Source organism: Eucyclogobius newberryi, unplaced genomic scaffold (assembly GCF_026437365.1).
Source record: "Eucyclogobius newberryi isolate DKJ021-1_F unplaced genomic scaffold, fEucNew1.0.hap1 SCAF_8, whole genome shotgun sequence".
Taxonomy (NCBI): domain Eukaryota; kingdom Metazoa; phylum Chordata; class Actinopteri; order Gobiiformes; family Gobiidae; genus Eucyclogobius; species Eucyclogobius newberryi.
In genome coordinates this window covers 19,613,703-19,627,775 of record NW_027316500.1, presented here as the reverse complement: position 1 = coordinate 19,627,775, position 14,073 = coordinate 19,613,703, and the positions used below count along the sequence as shown (strand labels likewise).

Sequence of the window (14,073 nt, the reverse complement as noted above, 5' to 3'; positions counted from 1 at the left end):
TTTGCATGTCAAGTTTATTTATGTGTCTTTAAACCTAAGTTCAAGTATATCTGGGTCTTGATCACGTGAGGTAACGATGGAGGTATGATTGACTGTTGTTGTCGGTCGCTGTATCGGACTGTTGTGGTTGAGAAGGATATTCATACCCTCACCTCTGGTCATGAGCTTTGGCCCAAAGCTCAAGTCGTTACCCAATGACAAGAAAGCAGATACAACAGTGGAATGAGTTTCCTCCGCAGGGTGTCAGGACTGGTGCACCTTTAGAGTTGAGGTGAGCTCATCCACACGGCTCGGAGTAGGAAATGCGTCTATGAGGATAAATGGAGTTTTGTGAACTGAACTGAGTAGAGCCGCTGCTCCTGCACGTGGAGAGGAGCCAGCTGAGGGAGCTGAGGCATCTGCTCCGGCCTGGAGGCTCCAGGCATGTTCCACCAGGAGGAGGCCCCGGGGAATACTCGGTACTCGCTGGAGGGACTCTTGGCTGATCTCAACGCCTCGGTATCCTCCCGGAAGAGGAGCAGACGAGGATGGATGGATGTGGGATTGCCATGTCTGTGTAATCCCTCATTCGTCCAGGAGTGTTCCATTGTCATTGTAAAGATTCAGTTGTAGTCATCTGGAGTTTTTTAGGAAAAGCTTTTCAACTCTCAGACAATGACTCTTGGATGTCTGTGTGCATTCTGGAGGTTTATATAGAATTAGGTGCTATGGCAGGGGTTACTAATAAACTTTCACCGTCGTACCGGCACCAGGTCCGGAACTTCACGACGTTTCTGCCACTTTTATATTATAATTTATCATTATCATTATATTATAACGCATATAAAGAGTATTAGTCCTAGTTATTTTTCACATTTTACCAATGTATTATTGCTCATTCAAGTTGATTAAAACATAAAGCCGACATGAGACGTGGAGTAGAATTCTGCTTTTGTTCTGATCAGAACATTACAAACTGCAAAAATCTTTACGTTCCTCTCATAAGGCAGCGATGCGCTTCTTCTTATTTAGACCGAATGAAACGCACCATCACTGGTCTCCCGCTGTTAAAGCGTTCTCACCCCGCGCGTCTGAGCGAGTAACGGCTCCAGCGAGTTTGGGGCCAGAGGGAGAGCGAGGGACGCGGAGAGACACGAACTCCCAATTCAGTTGAAACAATTTCTTAAAAGCTGCTCATCACGAACACAGGGGAAGGCTGCACTACTTATGTTATTCACTCCAAAGTTTCGTGTCAGAGGTTTGGGTCCGGACGGGACTGCGCTTGGGTCCGGATCCGGACCGGAGTCTGCCTGTGGCCTGGCTGCTATCAGGGCCGGCCCAAGCCTTCAGGGGGCCCTAAGCGAAAAAAAATTTGGGGGCCCCTCACCACGTCATCAGAATCAGTTTTATTGCCATTGTCAGTAAACAATTCACATATGGGAACTTTCTTCAACGCAAACAAAGTTCACCAAAACTCCAGGGCATCCGTTTGCCAGTTAGTTTATTCTCAACACCTCAACAGCTCAAATATTGATAACTTAAATCCCACAATGCAACTTGGTATTCCGCTGACATCACCTCTACTCCCTGAACAAATAACACACGTCCCAGATATGTTTTTGGGCGTATTTGTGGGCGTTAAGGGTCTACAGCCACATTAGCACATTAGCAGTTTAAACTAATGAACAGGGGGGTCTGGGGGCCCTCCCCCAGAGATTTTCAGACCTTTTTCGTGTATTCTGTTGCATTTTAATGTGGTCCAGCCGGCTAAAATAAGAGTAAAATGTTGAGGTTGTAATGCTATAAAATGATGATGTGATGAAACTGTGCCAGGAGAAAATGACTAAAGCCAGTTATTAATACATTAGTGTACTTAATTACTCAATACAATATTGGCTATGAAAATAATTATGATCAAATTGATTAGTTTTAACTGAAAATGTAAAATTAATAGTTATCCTTACTAATTTATCTTTTACAGCTCCCAACTGTTCCTTCTTGCCAAAGTGACAAAACAAGTTATATTAAATTAAACAAATGGCATAAGCATTGCTTGATTAACAATTAACACTGATAAAACAGTACAAACATGTTATTCCCTGTGAATGAACAGAACTAGAAGTGAAGGTCCAAACCTAGCTATTGTGAAGCGACTGCGTTTCTGCAACTTTGCCACTTTTATATAAAAATATATAGTATTATTCTATAACAGACGTAATTATAATATGTCTGGTCATTTTTCACTATCAGTTTATTATAATTTATAACAAATAGTCTAATGATGCTTTTTAAATAAATTGAAATGTTTTATTGCTCTATTAAAAGTGAATTACAATATAAATGTTTGTTCTGATCAGAACATCACACACTGGACTCCTGCATGAAACAATGCTGCGATGTGATTGGCTGATGGACCTGACATGCATAAACCTTTACGTTCCTCTTATTGCACTTTAAGAAGTAAAACAGACGAGTCACGATTGATCTCACACATGGTGATGTGAGAGAGAGGGACGCAAACTCAAACCGCTCATCTCTGACTGAGGCTGCACAGGGGCCCGGGACAGGGGCCCGGGACAGGGGCCGCACACTGTTCACTCCAAAGTCTCACATCAGAGGTTCTGGACGAGACGGCGCTCGTCCGGACCGGATCTCCGCCTCTTAGTGACCGGGGCATAGACGCCCCTCACCGGCCTCACCTGCAGCTGACACTACGGAGCTGGTGTAAATGTTAATCTTATTATCTTTCATTCAGACACATATTATTGTGCGCGGGGCAGAGCTCTCGTCGCCTCCAGCCTGAGCGAACTAACGTGACAGAATCGTGTTGTTTCAAACAGCAGCATTAACCGTCTCTTTGTAAGAGAAGTTCAATACCTGGAGAGTCTGCAGTTTCTTTACATCGTCAAGAAGTTTCTTCTTTCGTTTTTCGGCACCAGGAAATATATTCTTCTGGACATGAGGACCACGCAGGGACCACGTTCTGTTGTGTTTATGTTTTGCTCTCGTTCTGCTCGCGACCAATCAGCGCATGTTTGGTGTCTCGGTTGCCAGATTGTCATTACAAATAAATGCAGTTTGTGTGTTATGTTACCGCTGTGTGTCGCTGCCGCGCCAGCAGCGCTACTGCACTAGTGGCGCACGCTGCGCTTGCACTTCGCATAAAACGGGTTGCCAGATTGGGGCCCTATTAACGCCTCGGGGCCCTACGCGGCTGCTTAGTTCGCTTATAGGCTGGGCCGGCCCTGGCTGCTATGCCTGGGTGCTATGCCTGGGTGCTATGGGGTTGAAACATGGTTGATTTAATATTTTTCCTGAGCGCAATCTTCCATCAGCATATCAATGTTGAATGTGTGTTTTTAGTGCAGACTTGGTGTGATTAACATTCCAGGCCTGGTGTGTGCTGTCCACCCACTGCTGTCTGAGCTGGGATCACACAAAAAGACTGGCATCACTTTGATCCATAAGCCTCAAACTAGACGCCACTGTCCTGCACTTTAAAGAAATCCTGAGAGCGGGACAGCACCGGCCCGTTTGATCTCAACACATGAAGATTTACCCGGACACTTTCTCACCTTAGGACAGTTGTTATTCTGCTGATGCAACCTGGCACCTGCTGGAGCATTGCATTTGAACTTAACACTAACTGATCCTTTGTAATGTGAATTAAGAATGTTGTATATGTATATGTTTTACTTTGCTATAAAATCATTTTTTCATGTCTTCATGATCTTTTTTCTGGCCCGGCTCCATTAGTTCTCTGAGGTGGCGTCTGCTCATCCGTCACATTATTTACTCAAAATTAGAGCTCACTGAGGTTTAATTTCTGATGCCATTCCCTGGTATGTTCGTTCTGATTTACTTGATTTTTGTGATTTATTTTATTTCCAATTAGTTCAGCCATTTTTTCCTAAAACCCCTGACTAATCACTCCCAATAGAACCTTTTGGAATACAATCAACCCATTTAGTTTGCAACGTGTACAGATCCTCTGCAGACAAATACATTAATAAATGTCTTGCATGGAAAAAATGACCACCTGCCAACATTCAAATTTGTGAAAAAGTGATATCATGTATTATGGATATCATGAGATCTCCATCCAATTCTAGCCAAACCAAACTCTTGACTAGTTTGAGAGTTCTGACAGTCAGGCATTTTCTAGGTTAGGGGCTCCCAACGTTTGTCCTTGAAGCCCCCTGCGTGAAGTGGAAACTTGCCAAGCCCCTTCAAATACATCATATGATAAAACTTTATTTCATTTTTTCAGGAATTGTTGTGTTTTTCTTCCCACTTACTGTTACTGTTACTGTTTGATTTGAACAAATGATTATTTGATAACTTTATAACTTTACCCTCTGATCAGCCAAAGCTCAGGGGACCCCCTGAAATCTCTGGGGGCCCCCTGGGGATCCCTGCCCCAAGGTTGGGAGCCACTCTAGGTCATATCACCTAGACACTATAGGTGGTATCATGGTAACAGAAATGCACCCATCCAGCTTTCCAATAGCCAGTATCGACTAATAACAGAGGTTGAGCATTTGTGATAATAATAGCATTTATTTCTTAAACACAAATAAGCTATGACAAAATATGTCATGTTACTGTTATTTCTCTTCAAGTAACTGTTTTGTACAAAACAGGATCTATCACTATCACAAACTACGGCCGTATGAGCTGAACTAACATCCTGGACTCGGTACAACTATGGAAGCTCACAGCGGTATTTCTGCCTCTCCAACTATATTAACCCTTTATATTTTTTGCACTTGGCTGACTACATTCATTGTTAAATTCCATTGCAACACCAGCACAGAATGGCATCAAGCAGCACCAAAGCAAACATCTCCTGATGCTTCCACTGTTCCACTGCCCAAAGCTCATCATCCAGACACAGATGAAGAGATCAGGACATGGCGGCATGTTTCTGACGCTGGGCTGTCCTTCCTTTGCCACTTCAAGGTTGGGCTAATGAAAGTGTTTTTCACCTAAAGCTGGGCCATTATTCCACACTTGAGGGTTGAGTGGGAGATGGAGCGGCGAAGGCACATGCAAAGAAAGAGCTCCATTTGTGTTTCTTTTCATTCTCAAGGTCAGAAGCTGAGCCGAGGCCTCTCATTGAATGAGATGGCCTGATGTGGTGCCCTCTGCACTGCTAATACTGGGGATAAAATGTCTTGTGCTGCAGGATGGTCAAGGGGTTTAGCTGCTGCATATGGTAGGCTCTGCTGACCTACCTACATGTTTTTAACAACACAATGTTTTTGAAATTTAATAAACTGTACGACAGTTATACATTTGTTTAGGCCGTGGGTTATTTGTTAGCAGTTAATAAATACAGAACATTTAAATTATTATTTTGTTTTTAATAAGACAAAATACATTTGTGATCTTAAGATAAGATAAGACTTTTGTCCTACAATGGGGGAAATTCCACTGTTGCAACACAGAGTAGGTATAGAAGTATAATAATACACATCTTGTAGAAAAACTCTTATAACCTGTGTAACCTGCCCGGAGGAGGGTATGCCAAATGTTTGTTGTTTTACAGGAATGTTCTATTGTAATTTAGTCCACCATGTAGCCTACATTGAATTACAGATGAAAAAACAGCATTCATCCTGAGATCTTTCCTCTGAGATCTTTTCTCTAGTGTTGAACAATTCAGCCATAGAATACAATTAGAAGCTGATCAAGTCATCCCAGTGCAATCTGTTATTGTCCTGCTGTCAGGACTTGAGTCTTCTGAAACACACACAGCACTTTCATACTTGCTTGTGGCACGGGAATCTACGAGTACTCCAACCATTGAACTATTGTCTGGTTTGAACTCTCAAAGGAAGTGTAGAATTTCAAATTGATAATTACTTTTACAGATTGTTATGTAAATGTTGATTTATTCTTAGTTACAGAAAACAATTTACATGATGTGTGAGCTGTTCATGTTTACATTTTGGGTTTTGTTTCTCAGACTGATTGTCCTATCAGAAAGTAGAAGGAGCCCCTCTCTTTGGGTTACTATACTAATAAACCCAACTTTGTCATCCCAGAATCAACTGTGATTGTATTCTGTTTATCATCAGCATGTAACAGCTGTTGCTTTAAATATACTGTAGATGTGTGTTTATTTTCAAGCACAAGGGCAGTGTCTAAACTTCAATTAGTTGTCAATTAATTCTTAAAGCTGGACAGGGCGGTATGTAGCATGCGCTCTTGCTTGTGTATAAAGGTACTGCATTCACCACTGAACGACTGCCATTGCCTTGACTTGCATAAAGAGGACAAAAGCAGTTTGTTCTCATTCTCAGTCGTCTTCTGTGAAGGCTCAGAACCTGCAGAGCAGATACTGCTGCACAGACCCGCACTGGCTATTGCAGGGGTTTTAGAAGTGCATTAAGATGACAAGTCTTTTAGGTTTACTTGTTAGCAGTCAAAAGTGGGGAGCTCATTTTGCTTTCTTATTGGATAATTTTCTTATTGGTGGAGGCAAATTGAGTCCACAGGCAAGACACATTTAACCCACCTTGCCTAGGAATATGGTGTGTGTGTGTGCTGTTGAAGTGGTACAAGCCAAGGGGCCGCTGGGGGCCCCTGGATCAAAACAATTAGTCTCATTTGTGCTTGTGATTAACAGTCAGGCTGATGTGAGCCCTGCGGTGCACAGGCCACACAGGACTTGCTAATTAAAACATATATCCTGGCCCTCCTAGCCAGGCTAATTAAAATATATAGCACTTTCAATTGGCAAAAATAGCGAATTTAATCATAGAATAGCTTCAGTGTTGATTGGTGCCTAATTAAAAGGTTTTACCTTCAGTTGTCATTGTCAGCTAATTAAAACATATACCTGTGTGCTGTGACCGAGTCATGAGAATGGATCATTTTCTTATCGGGCCCTTGAATGTCATACAGTTGGAACATTGAGAAGAAGGGACCGTGTGTGTTTGACTTTGAGCTTGTTCTAAGCATGGATAAATGCACCAGGCGGAGGCATACGGATCAAATTAGAGGTTATTTTTCTTCTTTTCTTCTTTTTACATTCAAGGGAAATAAATACTGCAGAATTCAATCCATTAAAACTGATGTAGGTGGAAGACTTGGTAATTTTAAAAAAAAGAAAAAGAAACTTAGACTTGATAGATAATTTTAACATCCATTAAATTCTACATTTCTGACCAATTGCTTGAGTGTCACTTTCTCAATGTTTAATAAATATGATGTATATTACTATATTATGTTTCAGTTTGTAACAACAAATCTATAGAGTCCTTTCTATTGTCCTTAGTGAAGTCACCAAACTACGGTGGCTGTAGGGGGACAAACATCTTTATTTATTCATGTGCCTGTGAGAGTGCTCATTCATCAATGTGTTTGTTTCTGTGGACAGAAATAAAACATGTTGTGATTATCAGAACTCGTCTACTGCAGCCCGCTCCTCGTACATCACAGCCTGTCCCGTTACGGAACAAACCGCCAGGTGTTGGACTCGCTCCGTTCAGGGACAGAACACTCATTTAAATGTATTTAAATGTATTTAAATGAGTGAGTGATTGATGGTGGTCGAAAGAGCCGATTAGCCGCCTTGCCTCCATCAGTCTGCCCCAGGGCAGCTGTGGCTATGAAAACCACTGAGTGTGGAGTGAATGTATAATGCAATGTAAAGCATTTCTGGTGTCTTGAAATACGCTATGTAAAACCAATAATAATGTAGGGCATAGTTTGGACATCCCTGGTGTTAAATGGTTCTGTACTTTTGGTTGATGATGACTTGTTAAAATGTTTCAAGTATATAGATATACGTACTCCCTTATGTTAGTTTCACCCACTCCTGCAGAGTAAATGCCTTGGCAGGCTCAAGGGCTGGCAGATATGGTCAAAGTGCATTGTAGACAGCTTATGAAGCAAGCCTGCGATGAATGATGAAAGTACAAAGAGATGACCTTAAGGAAAATGTAACTGGTGGAACCATAGGCGATGGTTTACTCACAGTCTATGGATGGAACTGTACTTTAGGCTGATGACGTGGATAAAACAGCTCAGAGATTGTGTACACACAAGGCCAACATCAAAAAGACGATTGAAGTAGTAAGTATGCGGTGAACATTTAAATGCACAGCCCTGTGAAAATGACATGAAACAATAAACTGTGTTATGGGCCACAGATGATTGCAGTTAATGAGGGTAATATTTGGCATAAAAAGCGAGCACGTTGTGTTAAACATTAGCAGCGGGCACAGATGATGACAAACGATGGGGTTGCATTGTAATCCGCATGAGCTCGGCCCGGGGATAATGGCCTCTCAATTATTCATAGTGCCTGCTCTGGAGAATACTGTCACAACCGGATATGTCTTCATCTAATTAGCTTCAAGAGCGGAAGGACCGAAGAGGGGAATGAGAGAGGTGAGAGGGAGGAAGAAGTGATTGAAGAGTTGATTCGCTCACGTTGACCAGAAAGTGTTTTATTTTCATTCAACTCATCTGAAGATAAAGTTGTAGCGCACCTGTTTGAAAATCCTGATCTTTGACATCCCTAATATACATTAACACTACATCCAAATGTCAAAGTTTCAACTGATGAATCAGAAATGTCAACAATCACAAATGAAAACGCAGCCAAGATTCTGCTGAAGACGTGTAACTGTTGGGAAATAAATGTCTCTTTCTTTGACGCACATTGTGAGAGGGTCAGAGCTGATGAATGAAGCAGTCACACAGGTTATGTTAATGCTCTCCTCTGCACTTCCTTCCGTGCTTTTTCCAATGTTCAATTATAGCCATCCTTCACCATCTATCACTCAGCTGAAGAGGCTTGGGCCCAAATTAAATGTGCCAATTTCAATTAAACGGCCCAGACACAAGGGACAGTAGGGGGCAGCAGGAGACAGAGCAGGAAACAGCAGGAGCGGCCTGTTCGGGGATGGAGGAAGGGACCGGTCACCATGTCTGGTTTTTAGATGAGCCACATGGGAATAATTCATTCTAATTTACATAGTACAAACTCCCAAGTGTTGTTTTTTTTTAGAGAAAACATTTGCGCTTTTGTGAAGGGCAATTGTGGAGGTGACACTTATTTTCTGGAGTAAAATCACCTTGTTTCTTGTCTTGCCTCTTGCTCTAAAGGGAAATGTAAAGTTGCCTGAAATAAATCCGCTACTCCTTTTACTCACCTAAGCTTCAAAATGGTATAATCAGAGGAGTTCAATTACTTACAATTAAAAATGACTCTGGTAAAAGTCAAAGTACAGCTGAAACTCTTTTACTTGAGTAAAAGTACAAAAGCACACCATTGTAACTGTACTTAAAGTGAAATGTAAAATGTAAAAAGCAAAAACATTAAAATGTTATTGAATTGTGGGCTTTATATGAATTCATTACAATTGATTAGACTTAAGAGCAAGTTGTAAAAATGTATATGGTAGAGATAAGACACGTGTTTTGATTATTCTCTCTATCTTTTGTTACAGAAGACCTGCCGCACTCTGACTGAGCCTTCCCAAAGCGTTGGTCTATTGATTCTCCTGTCTGTGTTGATGACTGTGATCTCACACATGAGCTCAGCCACACAGCGGTCAAACACTACTAAAATATGAGTCAGTTTGTTTCTGCATCTACACCGTGTCCTCCTCTCTCATCTCACTCGCCCCCGCAGCTCTGGCCTCTCCTCAGGACCAGGAGGAGCACAGTTCACTTGTGAGGCTGCGCCGTGGATCAAAAGATCAGAAACTGAAAGGCAAATAGCGAAAGGGGAAAAAAAAGCATGTATTTAATGAAAAGTTATGTATTGATAATTTAAGGAGAAGAAGTAAAAAGTCGCCACTACAAAGTACAGATACAGGAAAAATAAGTCGCCTAGTGCAGTGATTTTCAACCTTTTTCAACCACGACCCCCAAAATTACAATTGTTGACATTTGTGACCCCAAAACATGAAATAGGCTAAACCGCAAAAAGTTAAAGTATCTCATGTCTAACATTTGATTTTTTTCCGCCAGGATTTGGGCCTTAGATTTTGGGCCAACAAACAGGAATCTACATTTAGTACTGCATTTGAAGGGTGTCAAGCCTTGTTTAAGATGATAACTTTTCAAATTTTCCCCATTTCAATTGAGGACCCCTGAAATCATTTCACCATCCTCATCGGGGTCCCGACCCCCAGGTTGAGAACCACTGACCTAGGGGTGACAGGGGATGGTTATTGCGCTTGAGCACCTACAACTCACTCAGTTTTGACGCTAGAGCTCTCAAACTTTTACAGAAAAGGCCTACGTTTGTTGGCTGCAAAATGCACCTTACATTTCAGCTGATGTTAAGTCCAAGGTTTCCTCTGATACAACCTTTCCTACGGGGCCAGTTGTATTTCATAGAGGTTTGAAATAGTATTGAGAAAAGCAGGGAAATCAGAGGCCATATAACAGAATATAATTTGTAACTGCAGGTTGGAATAAAGGATAATGAACTGTGATTATGTTAATGAGTTTACACCAACCAACTTTTAACATCTTATTTTACTGCAGTACACCTGTGTACAGTAAGGGCAGGTCTAAACTTGTGTGATATTAACATGATGTGTATATGTACATGGAGAGAAAAGGCTGTATAAAAGGACCACCATATCGACTCCCTCCTCACAAAAATTCCAATTAAGCATTTCTAAATTAACCTGGCCCAAAGTAATGTTAATTTTACCCGTGGTGTCTCCCCTTTGTTATACGCTGTGCTGATGAAATCATAGCTCACACAAACGTCTCATTTTATAAAAAGAGCATTTATTTCAAAGATTTTTTTGCTCCGTAGATTGAAGCACATAGTAAAGCAAAAGTACAATGTTCCCAAAATATAAGTGTGATGTTGTCACTTTCATATCTTCTTCACACGTTTGTCATAATACTGGAATATTCTGCATGTATACTAAAATAAGAACTTTTTAAGTTGTACAAATTGTTTCCATAAAATGTGACAGAATACAAATGAGGCGTTCTTTCACTGCAACAAACACTGACAGCTAGGTTTGAGTTTGATCTGGAGAAAGAAACATAATTCATACAGAATTCAAATTATAAACACACAAAAAGTAAAATTAAAACAAAGTAAAAAAAAAAAAAATGAATGCAGGAAACATCATATAGTTGTCACTGTGACACAACAACATGAATATGAAAGATTAAGAAAGAATATGAAAAGTCTAATGTGCTGCAAACATATAAACAAGTCTTGTTGTAAAAATGATAATAATAATAATAACAATAGCAATAATAATAAAAATAACAGTAATAATTAGAATAGTATTTAAAGAGGAACATCGCACTGAGGCGTGTGCTGCTTCCCAGAGGCAGATCTCACAGATGGAGCTAAAGTCATGGCTCAACACAGGCCAAAGACACTCGTCACACCACCACAGAGGAGACACCCTGCTACACACTCTGGGACTCATGTGAGGGCAGGTTAGAGCTGTGGACACATGAAGATAGTTGGAATGGACCAAAGGAGCAACCAAATAACCTCCATTTTAATTTTTTTACGTTCTGTGTGCACTAAATCCCCGCACTTTGTCTAAATATGGGAAGGCATCTGAATAATTGGACATTTCATTTCTAATGGAAGCTAATAACAATCAAGTTACTCGGGTAACTATAATTATACTTTCTGTGTGATAAATTAATGAGTTGTTGTGGACTGAATATGGCACCGTGCATCTGTATATATCCGTCCTTTCTAATGAGAAACCACATTTCCATGTAGCAGCGTCACTAGTGTCCCTAAAGCTGTGACTCCTATGACTCGCTTTACACTGCATTTAACCAACAATCGGGCGATGCCTTTTCTCTGAAATTGCATCATCAAATAGTGATAACAAAATTTGCGGAGGAGAAACTGAAGGTAAAGCACAAACAACAGGGAAAGTTCTGAAAGTTGGTTCAGCTTTAATGTAGTCAGTGTTCATTCACTCCACGCTCTGTGGTGGCGAGACACTCTTCTTCCCACAGCTACAGACGAGACTCAAACCATCAATCTTCAGAGTTGGTGGACAAATGCTTATTATAACCACTGACTGCTGCCTTAATCAAAACCATTGAGAAAGCTTTTGAGCAAAAACAATATCTCTGAAGGGTTGTAAATATGGTTGCACTACAGTTAAGGAGTAGTGCAACTGTATTGTACTTCAGTCATAAACATATGACTGAAGTACAATTGGAATGCTTGGACTCAGTACTTACTGAGCTTTTATCATGTTACGTCCCTGCTACATCAGCAAATTCAGAAAACCAGTTGCATTTGATGTGTCCAGATCTCAGAGACAGGGCCTTTCTGTGAGCCTGGACAAAGCCTCAGAGTCCTAAAAGCGCCCTTAAGATTATTCTTCTTGTGCTGTATCGTTCCAGTTTGTTTGTTTCATATTTGATACAATTCTCCTTTTCTTAATGCATGCCTTTGTACTTTTTGTGTTCCTTTTAACTATTTGCTGTTGCATGTGCTGTTGTTGTAAATGTGCTATAGAAAACACACTCACATCCCTTCTTCAAACCTGCACTATTCACCGTACATGCTCTTCCCTCTCACAGGGATGTGACTTTAATGCTGGACGCCCATCATGTTAAAACAGAAACACTTTTTGGCTGGTGGGTAAAGTCTCTTGCCCGGGAACACAACAGAGAGCTGTGCGAGTGGTGGAAGAAACCGGTCAAAGAGCAGTGCTGGCCAGTTCCTGCTCAATGAGTTAAAACGAACATAAATACAAAGCTTTCTTGGAAATGCTCATCCTCATAAATATTAGTGGACTTTGTCGGTGTTGAGTCATGATTGGAGCCGTGTTGTTCCATGTCCTATGAGAACCCACGCTTCCCTTAAGGGGCTCACTCCGCTTCATACATTTGTAACATCTTTCATTTCACCTCCCAAAGTAAAAAAAAACAAACAAATCAAAAGAGAATTCGCTGTGTTTGTTAGGTTTAAGGCGTTTCCAGCTCACAGGTTTTCACTGATTGAACATTGGTGGGACAGATGTGAAGATGTGATCATTTGTGGGAGGAGCCATGTTGGTGAGTGACTGGACAGAGGACACACACAGTGGGAATGTTCTTCTCAGACGAGGTGTGGAATGACAACACAAGTCTAGTGTCCACATTGTAAAAAAGGTTCCAGGATTATTCACACAATCCTGGAGGTGTGTGCTCACAAATGCTCTCCTTCAGCCTCTGGGGTTGTTGTAGATTTATTATAAGGCCACCGCACTGTGAAGACACTGAGTCTTCAAAGTATCAACAACCCAGAGTCTGTCATTCAGACATAGTAACTGCTTATTCAAGACACACAACAATGTTTGACAATTCATTCTAAAAGTTTCACAATCGTCTATTCCATCTGCACGCGCAGGAATGTCATCTTATAGGAAGGTCATCCAAATCTTTTCTCATCTTAATCAAGTTAAACCACAACTGCTGCCTCTTACAAAGCAGACATCATTTCTAGCCCAGGACCCAGAAGAGGAAGAGAAAAGGTGAAGATTGTGTTCATGAGTGCACCATCATAAATATGAACAAATTTGCCTAAATCGTTCATTCACTAGTGGTGTTGAAATAACTAATATCGCTCAGATCCTGATGGAATCACTAATGTGAAGGGGGCGTTGGCTGTGGAGTTTGCTGTTAGGAGTCCTCCACCTCATCAGCATCGTGAGGCGAACAATCTTTGGTCCCGTACAAATCAGCCAGTTTCCTGAAGCGTGGCCCCCAGCTCTGCAGATAGTCATAATCCAAGTCAGACTCTGTGGTGACGGACTCCAGAGAACTAAGGGACCCTGCCAGGGAGCCCCTGCCCTCATAGCCGTAGATCTGGATGGAGTCATAAGGGGGCGCCGTGGGATCACAATCTGCCTCAGCAATTCGCGTCTTAATGAAGTCGTCCACGTCCACGCTGTTGGGTGCAGGATGTCCCATACCAGGCCTCAGTGGGCATTGCAGCTCTGGCTTCATGTCCTTTCTGGGCAAAAAACCATTGGCTCCATCTGGATTCTGGAGAGTCAGAAAAAGAACACAGATGCCAACTCTGAGAGGAACACCACAGAAAACATTGTACTGTAGCCTGTAGGGGAATAC

The 14,073-nt window shown here is 41.5% G+C and overlaps 1 protein-coding gene across 1 annotated transcript in view; it reads right to left on the bottom strand.

Moving 5' to 3' along the window:
- Nucleotides 1-10,726: 10,726 nt before the first annotated feature.
- Nucleotides 10,727-14,073, bottom strand: part of cdh11 (cadherin 11, type 2, OB-cadherin (osteoblast)) — an 83,570-nt gene continuing 80,223 nt past the window's right edge. Inside the window, exon 16 of the mRNA XM_072436465.1 lies at nt 10,727-13,989. Within this exon, the coding sequence (XP_072292566.1) occupies nt 13,624-13,989 (366 nt within the window). The 3' untranslated portion in view covers nt 10,727-13,623. The remainder of the gene's footprint in view (nt 13,990-14,073) is intronic.